Raw genomic sequence first — 18,191 nt, forward strand, 5'->3', positions numbered from 1 at the left:
CATGTTCTTCTCATTTAGTACCCTGAATATATCTTGCCAGCCCTTTCTGGCTTGCCAGGTCTCTGTGGATAGGTCTGACATTATTCTGATGTTCCTCCCTCTGTACGTAAGGAATCTCTTCCCCCTAACTGCCCGTAAGAGGGTTTCCTTGGTTTTAAGATTTGCGAGTTTTACTATTACATGCCAGGGCATTGGCCTGTTTTCCTTGATCTTGGGAGGGGTCCTCTCTGCCTCTAGGACACAAATGTTTGTTTCATTCCCCAGATTAGGGAAGTTCTCAGGTACGATTTGTGCAAATATATCTTCTAGTCCTCTCTCTCTCTCCACCCCCTCAGGGATCCCAATAATTCTGACATTGGAACATTTCATGGTGTCACTTATTTCACTAATTCTGTTTTCATGGATTTTTAGTTGTTTCTCCCAGGCCTCCTTTTTCCTTCTTTTCTATCAATTTGTCTTCTAGATCACTAATTCATTCTTCTGGCTCGTTTACCCTAGCTGTTAGAGTATCTAGATTAGATTGGATGTCATTGATAGCATTTTTAAGTTCTGCCAGTTCAGCTCTCATCTCTGCCCTTAGAGACTCTATATTGCCATTAATCGATTTCTCCATTCTATCTATCGTCTTTATAACTGTTACCCTGAAGTCCATTTCTGACATCTTGCTTATATCTGTATCCATTTGTAAATCTGTGGCAGAAGTCAAGTCTCTGAGTCTTTCTTATTTTGGGGGTTCCTCCTCCTAGTCATTCTGTTGAGGGATGGTTGAGGGAATGTACAGAGTCCAAATTATTGACCACAACCCAAGCAAGATGCACCTGTTTTATAGGGACCTTAGGGTTGTCAGCCTCTTGTTCTCCCAGCCTGTCTTCTAAGGGAGGAGCCTGCCGTGCTGTTACTCAGGCAACCCTGTTTGGGCAGAGTTGCCCTGCCCCTTGTCGGGGGGTGGATGGATGGGCTCAGTGAAAAACCAGTTTTTTGGGGTTTTTTTCTCTGGCGGCTTTCCCTGGCGGCTTTCTGCGTCTCTTCAGAGAGAGCAGAAGAGACTGTTTCCAAACCTCTGCCTCAGAACAGAGAGATTGCAGTCTGTTCTTTAGTGAGCTCTCCAGGCCACACTGTCTCTGTTTCTGTCTGTGCTGCTAAAAACTCCAGTGTCTTGGGTTGTGCACCCCTCAGCAGGGCTCCCAGTCCTTGCCTCCAGGTCGGGGCTCGGGGGCACGTCTCTGTCCTTTGTGCTTCTAAAACCACCGGCTGCCCCCAGTTCACACGCAAGCCCCGCCACTCCAGGTTTCAGTCCAGGGGGCTGCCCTAAAGTCCTTTACCCACCCCTACCGGTCTGCGAGTCTGTGCCCAGTCCCCAGCACAGGAGGCTGTCGTGCACCAGTGGTGCAGGATCCCAGCAGCTCCCTCCCCCTTCTGTTAATCTTCCGATACCTGCCAGCAGAATCACGGCTTCCCGCTTCATACCTCGAAATCAACTGCCTGCGATATTCTGTTTGTAGAGATCCAGGTATATCTTCTCACATCTCAGGCTGATTTCGTGGGTGGTCAGAGTGGTCTGGTGGATACCCAGCTCAGTTCCGGGACCGGTTGGAATAGGATCCCCTACTCCTCCGCCATCTTTTCCTCCCGTGGAGTATGTATAGTTATTGCAGCTTCTTGCATTTTACTTGCAGTGATTCACTTAATTTTAAAAACGCAAAGGGCATATTTGTTGACATTAAAACAAGAAAATGAAATTTTAAAAAGATTGTCAGTATACTTTGTTGAAAACTTATTTCATTTTATTGTGCTTCTTTTAATATCATCTGTATTATTGTGGTAACAGATATTTGAGACAATAATTTTTTATTTTATCACTTGATCTTTAAACTTTTTGCTTTACATAGTTTCTTGGCAGTGACTTAAATATAGTAAGCCTATTATAACATACTCCACAGTAATACAAATTTGGGTATAAGGTAATGGGTAACTGGCCCTGGAACTACTGACAAGCTTTAGTTATTTCATTAACTTCACAATTTTACATTTTACACAGTTAAAATTTTTAGACTTAATTTATAGAATTACAGTTAGCTTTACATTATATATTTTTTACCACCTCTTTTTTTTTTTAAGATTTATTTATTTACTTTAGAGAAAACGAGAGAGAGCACTCTCTGGTGTGAGAGTGGGGGGAGGGGCAGAGGAAGAGAATCTTCAAGGAGACTCCCCACTGAGTGTGGAGCCCCATTTGGGGCTCAGTCCCACAATCCATGAGATCATGGCCTGAGCTGAAACCGAGTCAGACGCTTAACTGCCTGAGCCATCCAGGTGCCCCTTGCTACCTCTTTAAAAATATATTTTAGATAGTAATTTAAATATATGTCATCCCCAATTCTGCAAGCATATTTTGAAAATGACTAAAGGTCAGTCATCCTGTTACAAAATACTTGGGAATTAGCATTTTTATATAAGTAAAATTCTCAGATAGCTAAAGTTAACCTCTTAAGCCAGTGGTCAGTAAACTTTTTCTGTAAAAGGCCAGATAGCAAATACTGTAGGCTTTGTGGGCCATACGTCCTCTACCACAGCTACTCAGCTCTGCTGTTGTGGAGCAAAAACAACTATAGACAATATGTAAATGAACCGCATAGTAGTGTTCAAATAAAACTTTATTCACAAAAAAAACAGTGGTGGGCTAGATTGGCCCACAAGTATAGTTTGCTAGTCTCTGCTTTAAGCAGCAAGTTACTTTGTATTTTTTTTTTTAAGATTTTATTTATTTGAGAGAGAGAGAACGAGCAGTGGGGAGGGGCAGAGGCAGAGGGAGAAGCAGACTCTCTGCTGAGCAGGCAGCTCCACACGGGGCTTGATCCCAGGACTCTGGGATCATGACTTGAGCTGAAGACAGACACTTAATGAACTGAGCCACCCAGGCACCCCAAGTTACTTTGTATTTTAATATTATTTATGGAAATTTTTCTTAAGTTGTGTATCAATTAATGGACATCACAATGTAAAGGGCTGCTTATTTCTAAATAAAATTAGATTGTTGGACTTTTTAACTCTTGTTTTAGTTTTACAATTTTTCAGACTCTGGGTGTTTTTATGTTTATACCAGTAATTTATTCCCATGAGTTTGATGCTGTTATCTGAAGTGGTTCAGAAAACCAAATAATTTAACTTGGTAGAATTACCACTGTATAATCTATATAGTGACAGCCATTTCTGATTTTAGAATAACCTAGAGTACCTCCAGTTATCTCAAAGGGAAAAACCAAATTGTTAATTTGCAAAACAAAATATTTACATTCAATTTATTAAACATTAATATAATACTTCAGGAGAAGAGTATTAGAAACTCAAATTAATAGCACTTCATAATTTTGAAAGTTGGAAATCACTGACCTTATTAGAAAGACAATGCTGAATCCAATTCTGAAGAAGCTTTTGCTCTTCTCTGAGAGCAGGGGATCTTCAGAAGGACACATTTAGAGACTATATACATAAATTGATCAGTGATCTTTATTAAGTGTATAAACCTCACATTACAATAAACGAATGTGTAAAAAGAGAAGTTGAACTCTATTCACCCTAATCAGCAATAGATGTGCTTAGGATATAATCCAAAACCTGAGAATAAATGATATGGGCAATATGTAGCACAGAGGCTTAACACCAAGAGCAGTGACTTGTTGTCACTATTTATATCTACATTTTATTTGTTTTAATTCTTTACTTCTGTATATGAGCTTTTAAAAATATGTTATATAATTATGATCTAATTCTATCATTTTGTCTGAGGTCAGTGTAGGACCTCCCATTGCACATGTACTTAGAGTTATATTTATACTTTAGGAAGCAGATTAGACCATATGGTTGCATTGCAATGTGATGTTCTAGAAATTATTATACCATTTTACTTTAAAAAATTAAGCTAAATGTAAGCAAAATAAGTCAGTCAGAGAAAGACAAATACCATATGATTTCACTCATGTAGAATTTAAGAAACAAAACAGATAGAATATAGGGGAAGAGAAGGAAAAGTAAGACAAAAACAGAGAGGGAGACAAACCATAAGAGACTCTTAACTATAGGGAACAAACTGAGGGTTGCTGGAGGGGGGGCTGGTGGGGGGATGGGGTAACTGAGTGATGGGCATTAAGGATGGCACGTGATGTAATGAGCACTGGGTGTTATATGCAATTGATGAATCACTAAATTCTACCTCTGAAACTAATAATACATTCTATGTTAATTAAATTGAATTTAAATAAATAAAATTAAGCTAAATGAAATTAGAATAAAACTTGTGTGTATTCTGACAGCTGAGAGAGCTCAAATTCTACTCTAGAAAACTAAAGGTTGTTAGTGATACTCAATTTTAATAGACCAGACTTTTGAATTACACACATTTATTCTGCAGTTTAGGTTTATAAATCAGATCATCTTTATGAACCAAATACTTTTAGCCTCTGTAAGTTGAAAAAGAATACATGTGGTGTTTTCTGTCAATTTTAGCCTGTTCCCAGAAGGTTGGCATCTGTATTAGAGTGCCTGATTATTGCTCATACAGTTGGAGTGGACAGTCTTTTTGCTGACTGCATGAAGTAAGTGATCTGAAGTAGTATTGATACTATTAATGTAGGGATTTTGTTCTTCCATTCTTCTCATTTTCTGGGGAAATTTTGGAATTGGCCTGTTGGGCACATTATGTATAGCTTAATGCTTAACTAGTTGTAACAATTGTGAGGAAAAGTATTGACTTAGATATTACTCAAGATGCTTGGGATCAATTTTATTTTAGCTGAACCTTGATTATTTATGTTAAAATCTGTGCATATAACTCAGAGTGGATTTAAAATATGTGTTTACAGAAAAGGAAGGACAGTTAAGTCCATCAGAGAACTCACAAAATTAACTATAAAGGTCTTTAAAAAAATTGACTATAAAGGTTACTCATCACATATATATGTACAACTTATATCATTGGAAATAAAAGTATTATATGAGTATTATAATTAAAAATATTTTCATTTCTCTAACTTGGGATTCTTCGATTATTTTTTTAACAGGTGGATTGTAAAGCATTTTGCAAGGTTTTGGTCTGAGAGAAGTTTTGCAAATGTACCTTCTGAGATTCAGAAAAGTTGTCTTAATATGTTGATTCAGTCTTTAGTAAGTATAATCTGAATACCCTTGTTTGTGTTTGTCATCAAAAGTTTATTTTATAGGTACTTTCAGTGTTTTAAATATAAATGTAGAATTATATTATAAAAGCAAGATGAGAGAACCAATTCCAGATAACCCAGAACCAGTTGAGAACCTGTCCTTAAGATTCTGTTCCCCTGTACCAGATTCATTAGTTAGGGTTCAGAGATGCAGAACCACTAGGAAGTATATTTTGGTTCATGAACAAAAGGAGAGAGGTGCCACAGATGGAGGTTGTGCTATAGTATCAACATGAATTTCCTTCCACTCACCAAAGTAGATTTGGATACAGTGCTGAAACTTCTCTATGGCAACATTTCCCAAGAGGACCAGCATTTACTTGGAAAAGAGTGCTGTGTTCTCAGTGAAGTAGACATTTGCTCTGGATATAGATTTGCCTTCCTTGCCCCCAGTGTTTCTGCTAAAACCACTATCCATGGACTTACAGATTGCCTTTTTCACAATCATGGTATTTCATACAGCATCACTTGTGACTAATGAACTCACTTCACAGTAAATCAAGTCTGGCAGTGAGCCCATGCTCATGATTTCACTGGTCTTTCCATGTTTTCTATCATCCTCAAACAGCAGGCTTGATAAATACCAGCTATGACCAAGTTACCAGTTACAGAAATGAGTGCTGTAGTAATGATGATACAAATACCCATTTCCCTTTTTTATGTGAATATTTGTTTATATAAACCACTGTTTGTATATACTTTTTCCACTGTCTCATATCTCTACCATCTAAGGCATGTTAATAATAGTTAATTTTATATCTCCATATTAAAGTTACAGGATACCAAAGGAGAGTGTGAATCAGTCTGGAAAACAATAAATATCATCCAAAGACAAAAAAGGGACTTTGTATCCTCTTATTGGGAAAGGGTTAGCATGTTTATTGTATACAGGATAGTTATACCATGTTAGGCAAAAAGCATAACTTTGTTATTGTCTCCATTTGGGAATTAAATATTGTTTAAAGAGAAGTGTATGGGTGCCAAGTTGACAAAGGACAGGCTGCAGTAAGTTTTGTAACATTGTCAGCTTGGTTAGGATAAACTGTGTTTCCCAGAATTTCCCTCTTTGAATGTTTCCAGTTGAAGTGGCCACAAGAGACAATTTGGGATGAGATTTGGAGGATAAAAGTGAAGCAGCAGCCTTTTTTTTTTTTTTTTTTTTAAACACCAGGACTATTGGGGCAGGCACTTTCTTTCATACATATTGCTTGTTTACTGGCTCACCTAGTTGGCATGGAGTAGCAGATGAGCTGCAACTGCTCCACCTTGCCCTTTGTCCTTTTTTGGCTGCTCTTACCCCTGTGCGAAGGATATGGTTAGCTCCATGATGAAGGGCACCAGCATCTCCTGAAGGATACCCATTTCATCCAGGTTGGAGGCAGTGAGAACTGAAATGAGTTCATCCTTGTGGGTTATAGTTTGTGCTCTTGGATGTCAGCTTGTTCTTGCTGTCCTGTACTTTATATCTGTCCTCCCTTCTAAGCTGCCTTCCCTGTGGTCTTCAAACTACATCATCATATGCAAAGACCATTTAACCAGCTCCCACGATTGCATATGGTCAAATCCCTGTAACAAATTCTTTTATATATATAATTACCTCCTAGTGGTTCTCTTTCTCTGATTGAACCCTGAATGATACATCAGACTGGGTGACGTGGAAGATACATCTAAACCTAACCGGGAAAATAAGTGTAGACCATCAGCTAGTGAGATACCACTGCAAAAAATAAATCTCAATCTATATTTATGCTAATGAAGGACTGTGTAGTTTTGTTGCTTAATATTTTGTATTAGTTTCTTTGGTCAGTGAATAGTTACTCCCTGTTCATGAAGGCAAACAAATGGCCCAGCTATAATTCAGTTTACTAGAAGTAGAAACATCATTTACTACTATTACTGTTATTATTATTGTTATTATTTAGTAGGTGTTTTTACATCTTTACAGTTCAAAAAATAATTTTCATTTTAAAAATTTTATATAAGACAGGTATCTCTATTTCACATATGAGAAAAGAGAATCAGAGAAGTAAGTGCTTTATTCAAGTTCACAATGTCTACAGTAAATGACGAAGCAGATCTTAAAACCAATTGCTGCCATTCTAAAGATAATGTGGTAGGTGCTCACTATGGGCAAAGATTTTTTTTTAAGAAGTGTGGACCTTGACTTCATCATTTCACAAATTGATGGAAGAAATGGCATTTAAATAACTAAGCAAAATACAAGTTAGACTATAATGAGTACTAACATTAAAGTTCCATGTCAAAACACAGCATCCATTCTTGATCAAAACCCTCAACAAAGTAGGGATAGTTGGAACAAACCTCAACATCATAAAGGCCATATATTTGAAAGACCCACAGCTAATATAATCCTCAGTGGGGAAAAACTGAGAGCCTTTCCCCTATGGTCAGAAACAAGACAAGGATGTCCACTCTCACCATTACTATTTAACGTAGTACTGGAAGTCTTAGCCTCAGCAGTCAGACAACAAAAAGAAATAAAAGGCATCCAAATCGGCAAGGAAGAAGTCGAACTTTGGCTACTTGCAGACAATGTGATACTCTATGTAGATAACCCAAAAGATTCCACCAAAAAATTGCTAGAAGTAATACATGAATTCAGCAAAGTCAGAGGATATAAAATAAATGTGCAGAAATCTGTTGCATTTCTGTACACCAATAACAAAGCAGCAGAAAAAGAAATCAGGGCATTGATCCCATTTGCAATTGCACCAAAAACAATAAGATAACCTAGGAATAAACCTAACCAAAGAGGTTAAAATATCTTGTACTCTATAAACTATAGAACACTTATGAAAGAAATTGAAGAGGACACAAAGAAATCGAAAAACATTCCATGCTCATGGATTGGAAGAACAATCATTGTTAAAATGTCTATACTACCCAAAGCAATCTGCACATTTAATGCAATCCCTATCAAAATATCACCAGCGTTTTTCACAGAGCTAGAACAAACAATCCTAAAATTTGTATGGAACCACAAAAGACCCTAAAAAGCCAAAGCAATCCTGAAAAGGAAAAACAAAACTAGAGGCATCACAATTCCAGATTTCAAGCTCTATTACAAAGCTATCAGCATCAAGACAGTATGGTACTGGCACAAAAACAGACACAGATCAATGGAACACAATAGAGAACCCAGAAATGGACCCACAACTATATGGTCAACTAATATTCAACAAAGCAGGAAAGAATATCCAGTGGAAAAAAGAAAGTCTCTTCAACAAATGGTGTTGGGAAAACTGGACAGTGACATGCAGAAGAATGAAACTGGACTAGTTTTTTATATCATACACAAAAATAAATTCAAAATGGATGAAAGACCTAAATATGAGACAGGAAACCATCAAAATCCTAAGGGAGAACACAGGCAGCAACCTTTTTGACCTTGGTTGTAGCAACTTCTTACTAGACACATCTCTGGAGGCAAGGAAAACAAAAGTAAAAATGAACTACTGGGACTTCATCAAGATAAAAATCGGAGGTGGAGACTAACCATGAGAGACTATGGACTCTGAGAAACAAACTGAGGGTTCTAGAGGGGAGAGGGTGGGGGGATGGGTTAGCCTGGTGATGGGTATTAAAGAGGGCACGTACTGAATGGAGCACTGGGTGTTACACGCAAACAATGAATCATGGAACACTACATCAAAAACTAATGATGTAATGTATGGGGATTAACATAACAAAATAAAATAAAATATAATTTAAAAAAAAGATAAAAAGCTTCTGCACAGCAAAGGAAATCATCAACAAAACTAAAAGGCAGCCTACGGAATGGGAGAAGATATTTGTAAATGACATATCAGATAAAGGGTTAGTATCAAAAATCTATAGAGAACTTACCAAACTCAACACCCAAAAAACAAATAATCCAGTTAAAGAAATGGACAGAAGACATGAATAGACACTTTCCCAAAGAAGACATACAGATGGCTAACAGACACATGAAAAGATGCTCAGCATCACTCATCATCAGGGAAATACAAATTCACAATGAGATACCACCTTGCACCTGCCAGAAATGCTAAAATTAACAACAAAAGAAACAACAGGTGTTGGCAAGGATGCGGAGAGAGGGGAACTCTCTTACACTGTTGGTGGGAATGCAAGCTGGTCAGCCACTCTGGAAAACAGCATGGAGGTTCCCCAAAAAGTTACAAATAGAACTACCCTATGACACAGCAATTGCACTACAAGATATTTACCCAAAGGATACGGAAATACAGATTCGAATGGGGCACATGCACCCCAGTGTTTATGGCAGCATTATCAACAATAGCCAAACTATGGAGAGAGCCCAAATGTCCATCGACTGATGAATGGTTAAAGATGATGCGGTGTATATATATATACACAATGGAATATTAGCCATCAGAAAGAATGAAAGCTTGCCATTTGCAATGGCATGGATGGAGCTAGAGTATTGTGCTAAGTGAAATTAGAGAAGGACAAATACCATAGGATTTCACTCATGTGGAATTTAAGAAACAAAACATGAACATATGAGAGGGGCAAGAACAAAAGAGAGGGAAACAAACCATAAGAGACTCTTAAAGACAGAGAACAAACTAAAGGTTGATGGAGGGACGAGGGTTGGGGATGGGCTAGATGGGTGATGGATATTAAGGAGGGCACTTGTTATGATGAGCACTGGGTGTTGTATGTAAGTGATGAATCACTGAATTCTACTCCTGAAACCAATATTGAACTGTATGTTAACTAAATAGAATTTAAATAAAAATTTGAAAAGAAAAGAAGTTCCATGTCAGTCTAATTTACCCTGGTAGCCCTAGCCTTAGAGTAGTGCCTGGCACATATTAGGCAACTCAGTATATATTGTCAAATAGGTAAATAAATGGATGAATAAATATAAGGTATAATTTAGGTATGTACTGGGATCACAGAGGTTAAAATGATTGATTAGAAGGATGAGGGCAGTAATTTGAGATGAAGCTAAAGTTGAGGATAATTTCAGAATAAAAGAAGTATGTTAGGATATTCCTGACAAACTTTTAAAATGTACCAGAGACCCGGAGACAGGCAATTCCAATATTCTGCTGTAACTGGAATGAGAAGAGATAAGTCTGGGGAGAGGCTAAGGCCAGATTGGGAGGGATTGTAACTGAGTGTCTTTTTAAGAAGTCTGATTTTTTTTTTTTTTTTACAAGTGGTAAGTATGTGAGTTTAACTGTAGAATAAGCCCTTCATACTATGCCTCTACCTACCTCTGTTACAATATTTTGATTTTATGACTCTAATTAGGTCCTTATAAGCTTTGTGAATGTTCTTTTTTTCCTTTCAAGACGGATGAAAAGATGAACATCAAAACAGCCAAACATCCAGTAGCCTTTGGTATCCCGGTGATTATAATGAAACTTTGAAATTAAGTCTTTGTTTGTGAATAGTCAAGCTTTAAGAAACATTAATATATTCTTCATATTTTATTATATAAATAAAATATACTTAGCTTTTGATTAAAAAATAGGATATTTTTAAACAGTGCTGGGAAAAACTGAACTGCATGCAAAAGAATGAAACTGGACCAGTTTCTAACACCATACACAAAAATAAACTCAAACTGAATTAAGGACCTAAATTTGGAACCTGAAACCATAAAAATCCTAGAAGAGAACATAGGCGGTTATATGTCTGACATAGTCGTGGCAACATTTTTCTAGGGCGCCTGGGTGGCTCAGTTGGTTAAGCGTCTGCCTTCAGCTTGGGTCATGATCCCAGGGTCCTGGGATAGGGTCCTGGGATCGAGTCCCGCATCAGGCTCCCTGCTCAGCAGGGAGACTGCTTCTCCCTCTGACCCTCCCCCCTCTCATGCTCTCTCTCTCTCTCTCTCTGTAATAAATAAATAAAATCTTTTAAAAAATAAACCAAAAAACCACATTTTTCTAGGTATGTCTCCTCTAGGGAGAGATTTCCCTGCAAGGAAAACAAAAGCAAAAATAAATTATTAGACCCATGAGAGACTATGGACTCTGAGAAACAAACTGAGGGTTCTATAGGGGAGGGGAGTGGGGTGATGGGTTATCCTGGTGATGGGTATTAAAGAGGGCACGTACTGAAAGGAGCACTGGGTGTTATACGCAAACAATGAATCATGGAACACTACATCAAAAACTAATGATGTAATGTATGGTGATTAACATAATAAAAAATAGATTGCCTTAAAAAAATAAATTATTAGGATTACATCAAAATAAAAAAGTTTTACACAGGAAAGCATCAACAAAACAAAAAGGCAACCTACCAAATGGGAAAAAATATTTGCAAATGGTATATCCAATAAGGGATTAATATCCAGAATATATGAAGAACTTATACAGCTCAACACCAAAAATCAAACAGTCCAATTAAAAAATGGGTAGAAGACCTGAATAGACATTTTTCCAAAGAAGATATACAGATGGCCAACAGACACATGTAAAGATGCTCAGCATCAGTAATCATCAGGGAAATGCAAATCAAAACCACAATGATATATCATTTCACATCAGGCAGAATGACTAGTTATCAAAAAAATAAGAAATAACAAGTGTTGGCAAGGATATGGAGAAAAGGGAACCCTCATGTGCTATTGGGAATGCAAACTGGTGCAGCCACTGTGGAAAACAGTATGGAGGTTCCTCAAAAAATTAAAAATAGAAATACCATATGGCCCAGTAATTGCACTACTGGATATTTATCCAAAGAAAATGAACACTAATTCAAAAAGATAATTGTACCTCTCTGTTCATTGCTACATTATTTACAATAGCCAAGATATGGAAGCAACCTAAATGTCCACTAATAGATAAAAAAGATGTACACACACACACAGGAATATTACACATTCATAAAAAGGATGAGATATTACCATTTGTGACAACGTGAAAGGACCTAGAGGGTATCATGCTGAGTGAAATAAGTCAGACTGAGAAAACAAACACCATATAGTTTCACTTATATTTGGAATCTTAAAAAAAAAAAATGAATAAACAAAAAGCAGAATCAGACCTATAAATACAGAATAAATTGGGGTTGCAAGAAAGAAGGGGTGGGAGGATGGGCAAACTGGGTGAAAGGGACTAGTAGATAGAAGCTTCCGGTTATGGAGTTGAGTAAGTCACAGGAATAAAAGGCACAGCGTAGGGAGTATAGTCAGCGGTACTGTAATAGTGTTGTCTGGTGACAGACGGGAGCTACACTTGTGAGCACAGCATAATGTATAGAGAGGTTGGATCACTATGTCGTACACCTAAAACTAATGTAACATTGTGTGTCAACTATACTAAAAAAAATTAATAGAATATTTTTAATTTTTTCAAATTAAAATTTAAGTTATCCAAAAAGTGAAAGAGCAGACAATCTTCTCAGTCTTTTGTTCTAATTCAGTTCAGCTGCATGTGCCATGTTGGGTGCTCTACTCCATCGGTGACCTCCATTAGTGACATGCCCAACACTGTCATATACCAACAGATAAGAAAATGCTGCATTGAATTATATTTGAAGGGTTTCGCTTGTTTTTTATTAATGTGAGGGCAGTTCAGTAAGATGTGACTGCTCCCTCCTACCATGTACAACCATTGCTTTTGGGAAGAAGAGAAAGCAGGGGGGAGGCATGAGTATAAGAGAGAAAGGTGTTAGAAAATTTATGATTTTATAATGTGTAATTACTTGAACTATTTCAAAACATGATTAGATTTTTCTGTGTCAGAATATTTTGTTTAAGCTCTTTAAAAAAGCAAATTGTGAAGAGTTTTTAAATTTAGGAAAGTTAAAACAAAAGTAGGTATGGGCATGGTCTCTAGCGTAAAACAAAATGGTATATATTATGCTATTAGTCCTAAGGCCAAAGGATAGCTTAAGACCTATTTGATTAACACAATATTGTAAGGATTAGGAAATAATATGAGTCATAGTGTTTGTTCAATAGATGGTATTAAGACAACCAGGAAGCTAGGCTGGAAAAATTTTAAGTTGAATCTGTAACTCACATCCTGGTATGCCAGGGATATATTCCAAATAGATCAAAGGTTTTGTTTTTTTGTGTTTTTTTCTTAAGGATTTTATTTATTTATTTGACAGGAGAGAGACACAATGAGAGAGGGAATACAAGCAGGGGGAGTGGGAGAGGGAGAAGCAGGCTTCCCACTGAGCAGGGAGCCCGATGCAGGGCTTGATCCCAGGACGCCGGGATCATGACCTGAGCCGAAGGCAGACACTTAACGACTGGGGCACCCAGGCGCCCCTAGATCAAAGGTTTTAATGTGAAAAAAAAAAAGCCATTAAAATACTACAATAAATCCTAGGAGAATTATAACCTTGGCAGGGGAGTGAATATATAAAATTCAGAAGCCTTAAAAAATTCTAATTACATAAAAATGCAAAATTTCTGTGTAGTAAAAATGACCATAAGTAAAGACAAATGACAGTTCATATCATACTTTTGATTCTAATTTTCCTAATATAGATAGGATTTCTACAAGTTGATTTTTAAAAATAGGACAAAATTAGATCACAAAGAAGATACAAACACCTCTTAATTTGAATAAATCAACTTCATTTAAGAGAAATGGACATGGAAATTACAGTATCAAACCATTTTTATCTTGGGGCGCTTGGGTGGCTCAGTCATTAAGCGTCTGCCTTCGGCTCAGGTCATGGTCCCAGGGTCCTGGGATAGAGCCCCACGTTGGGCTCCCTGCTCAGCGGGAAGCCTGCTTCTTCCTCTCCCACTCTCCCTGCTTGTGCTCTCTCTCTCGCTGTCTCTCTCTCTCTCTGTCAAAATACATAAATAAAATCTTTAAAAAAATTTTTTTTTATCTTTTAGAATGAAAAGAATTAGCACAACTTTTGCTTTGTTTTCAACCTTTTTTGACTGTGACTGAGAGTAAGAATTTCTTTTTACACTGTAACCCAGTACACTCACACATATAAAACCAAAACAACTTTCACAAGAGTACTTACCATTATTACATGATGTACTGATATTTCCTATTTTTCTCTTTTCTCTCTGTTTTGTTTTCTGATGCTGATCGTAAGCCACTAAAAATATTTCTCCAGGTTGCTAGGAGAGAAATCTACAGTTTGGAAAACAGTCCTCCATTGAATATATATTGGCAATGTTTAGGATACTTCTGGTGCCCCACCTCATATCCTCTTGGCCAATGTGTGAACTCCAGCCATTGCTGCAGGATCCAGCTGCATATGTGTGCAATCCAACAGCAATTTCCCTCAGCCACATCAAACATATTTCTCATTTTCTGTCCTAAGTCTTCACTATCACTCTACACAAGGTCCCTACAACTCAGTAATTCTGACACCTAGGCAAACCTGGGAGTAGAAGGAAGTTAACATCCCAGGGGATAAGCCTTGATTAATGGGAGATGGGAGCCAGTGGTTAAATGTTTCCCTGTTTTGTCCCTAGGGCAGAATAAATCAAAGTGCATTCTCTGTGGCTTTTCAAAGGGTCCCCGGCAAGATTGAGCCCCAGTTGCCTCTAATAGTGAATGCTATATCAGTGCTTGTCAAACTTTAATATATACACAAAACACTTCAAGATCTTGGTTACATGTAGATTCTAATTCAGTAAGTCAGAGGTGGAGCCTGAGATTCTATGTTTCTAACAAGCTCTGGGTGATGCAGATTGTGTGGCTCATAGTAGTAAGGAGCTAGATGAGCACTGGGTGTTATAGGTAACTAATGAATCATTGAACACTACATCAAAAACTAATTCTACTCCTGAAAGTAATATTACACTATATGTTAATTAACTAGAATTTAAATAAAAACTTGAAACAAACAAAAAAAAACTAATGATGTATTATACAGTGGCTAACTGAACATAATTAAAAAAAAAAGAAAATGTGATACTTAGGTATTGGTAAAATTATATATCTGTAAAAAATAAAATGACCAAATATGAAAAAATATAAATAAATAAAACCTTAACCCACAGTAAGAAATATATTTTACATTGTGATCTGATACACACATACACATTGTGTGTGTGTCTATCAGTCTGAAATAAAAGTTTCATGGAATAAACCTTAAAAAAAAAAGAAAGAAAACATACCCTTCCATTGGCTTTCCCTCCTTCCCTGTTTCACTTCCCTAATGCCCTCAGATTCTCTTGGGATCACTTCCCAAAATAAATAATCTTCATACAAGCCTGTTTCTCAGGCTTGGGGTTTAGGCAGAACCCAAGCTAAGACAGGTAGTAATGACCCAGCAATTCTGTTTCTAGGAATTTATTCTATAGAAATGTTCCCATATGTATGAAATAATTTTATTTACATGATCTTTCATTACAACATTGTAACAGCAAAAAATCAGAAACAATGCAAATATAAGCGGAGGGTTGGTTGAATGATTTATCCATATTGTGGGCTATTATGTAGCTGTTAAAACAATAACAAGGCTCTTTATATTCAGATAAGAAAAATATTTAAGTTGTACTCTAAGTATAAAGGTCGAGTATAGAGTATCATTCATATTAATTCCTCCATTTGAGTAAAATAAAGGCAATGTTACATATATTTCTTGTGTGTGTATGTATGAAATAACTCTGGAAAGATATAGAAAATAAATAATATTGATTGGGAGGAGGGAAAATGGGTGGCTTAGTACTACCCTTTATATATTGTTGAAGTTTGGAGCATATGTTATGTTAACTGTTGGATTAAAATTTTATGTGTTTGGTCTAGAAATGTATTACATTTTCTTCCTCCTTTGAACCTCAACCTTCTTTGAACTCTAACATTTAATGTTATGTCTTCAGATCAGTATTGGAATAAGATCACATACCACCTATGTTATCATTTATGTCCAAATTTAGTTTTCCAACAGATTCCAACATAAATTACTACTATACTTTATATCTGTATTTTTTTTAAAATTGTCATAGCACATAACATTATGTGTGTAGTCAGCACTTTGTAGATACCTGCCAAGTTTATTTGAATAACCTACATTTGGCTTCACCACCAGAACAGTCCCTATAGTAGAGCAAATTGAGCTTATTGCCTAAAAGCACAGTTACTCAGGATGTCACCAGAGGAGGAAAGGGTTTTGGTACCAAAAAAAAATAAAACATAAAAGGAATTATAGCAATGTATGATATTTTTACTCTAATAAAGTAAGGGAACTATATAATACATTTTAAAAGAATTCTTGGTAAGTGGGTAAAATGTTAAAAGTTTTGTTGTTCAAGGATTAAACTTAATTCAGCTTAGGAATTCACATATAGACTCTCACCCTCTGATGATGCTAAGAAATGAACAAATATTTGAGGGTCTACTATGACTCAATTCTGTACTAGGCCCTGGGGATATAGTGGTGAGCCAAAACAGACATGGTTTCACGCTCAGTAAACATAAAGCCTAGTGAGAGAGACAAATATTAATCAAGTAGTTGTGTTCATGATCGAATAATTACAAATGAATCAAGTACTCTAAAGAAAAGGGACAGGTTCTCTGATGACACGTATAAAAGGGATCTGATGTAGGGCTAGAGATCAGGGAAGATAGAGTTTGAGTTGAGATCTGAAACATACAAAGGGTGTGCAAAGTTTACATCATGCAGCCTATGTTAAGGATTTCAGTCTGTCACTTCCAGATTTATCAGTTATCTATTGCTCTTTAACAGACTATCCCAAAACTAACTGACTTAAAACTACAGTTTATTATTTCTCATAATTTTACGGGTTGACCGGATTATTCTTCTACTGATTCTTCTTGAGTTCTGTCCTGCAGCTGCTTTCAGCTGGTGGCTAAGTTGGAGCTTGGGTTCCCACTCTATGTGCTCTTTCTTACCCAGCTCCTTCATGGCTTTGTGGTCCCAGAATTGCAAAAGCATAAAGACAGAAGCTGCAGGGCTTCTTGAGACCTTGGCTCTGGAACTTGCACAGTACCACTATTTCTGTAAGCAAGTGAAAAGGCCAATTTAGATTCAAGGGATGAGTAAATAAATTCCAACTCTCAATGGATGGAGCTACAAAGAATTTGTGGCCATGTTTTTCAATCTGCTACTATCTATTGGATAACTATTTACTCATTAAACAGTTATTTACTAAGCATTGTTTCAAGAACTAGAAATCAAATATGAATAAGATAAAGTAATATATACGTTGCCATTTTTTCCTTTCCCTTGCAGCACATGGTATTTGTAAATTGTCATTCTGCCTTCCATAGAGATCAGTATTCATGAATATTTTTTTCCTGTGGTATAAAAATGAATCATCTATAAAGAGTCTTACCTAATTAGAGAGGAGGAAGAAAATCATTGGAGAATATAAGTAATTTTTAACCTTTCTAAATTTGTAATAAAGTACATGTATTTTATAGTCAGAAAAGAATTAAGGTTATGTCAGTGTAGCCATATAGTTATGAATGATATCTATAAGCACAAAAACTAATTCAGTAGTGAAAATCTCAGAGAGGTCAAGTTTTTCTTTGTAGTTATATTATACCTCTGTTCTCAGGTTTTTTAGAGGTGGTTTGTTCCCAGCTCAAATTTTGCCCTTTTGGATAATTCTGAATGAACAAATAAATATTATAAGTAAGGACAAAGACATTAGCTACCTGGAATTTGGGGGGTTTTTTTGCAGGAAACATCATAAGAAAACAAAAGTATTTTATTTACTTAGAAAGTTATATATGAATAGTAATTAACTTTTTTTTCCAATTTTTTTTGAAATTATAAGAATGATAAGAATGCTGCTTTTCTTCTGATGGAAAGTGACAGGCTAATCATCAGCTTACCCAGAGTGAAGTGGACAGAAGTAGCACTGACTATGGCATCTCAGCTGCAAGAAGAATGTATTGCATTTATTATAGAAAACTTCTCCAAGATCATTCAAAGTGAAAATTTTGCTCTTCTCTTACAGGTACTATGTCTAAAATTATATCCTATATTTAGCCCCATCTTTGTATTCTGGTTACCATTATGTAAGAGTTTTCAAAC

At 36.5% G+C, this 18,191-nt stretch overlaps 1 protein-coding gene across 1 annotated transcript in view; it reads left to right on the forward strand.

The window, feature by feature from the left end:
• The first annotated feature begins 1,516 nt into the window (after positions 1 to 1,516).
• Positions 1,517 to 18,191, forward strand: part of LOC102740636 (BTB/POZ domain-containing protein 8) — a 32,461-nt gene continuing 15,786 nt past the window's right edge. The window contains exons 1-4 of the mRNA XM_081818790.1: positions 1,517 to 1,636; positions 4,504 to 4,592; positions 5,058 to 5,160; positions 17,932 to 18,114. Coding sequence (XP_081674916.1) covers positions 4,588 to 4,592; positions 5,058 to 5,160; positions 17,932 to 18,114 — 291 coding nt within the window. The 5' untranslated portion in view covers positions 1,517 to 1,636; positions 4,504 to 4,587. The remainder of the gene's footprint in view (positions 1,637 to 4,503; positions 4,593 to 5,057; positions 5,161 to 17,931; positions 18,115 to 18,191) is intronic.

Source organism: Leptonychotes weddellii, chromosome 4 (assembly GCF_054177405.1).
Source record: "Leptonychotes weddellii isolate Sample4059 chromosome 4, ASM5417740v2, whole genome shotgun sequence".
NCBI lineage: Eukaryota > Metazoa > Chordata > Mammalia > Carnivora > Phocidae > Leptonychotes > Leptonychotes weddellii.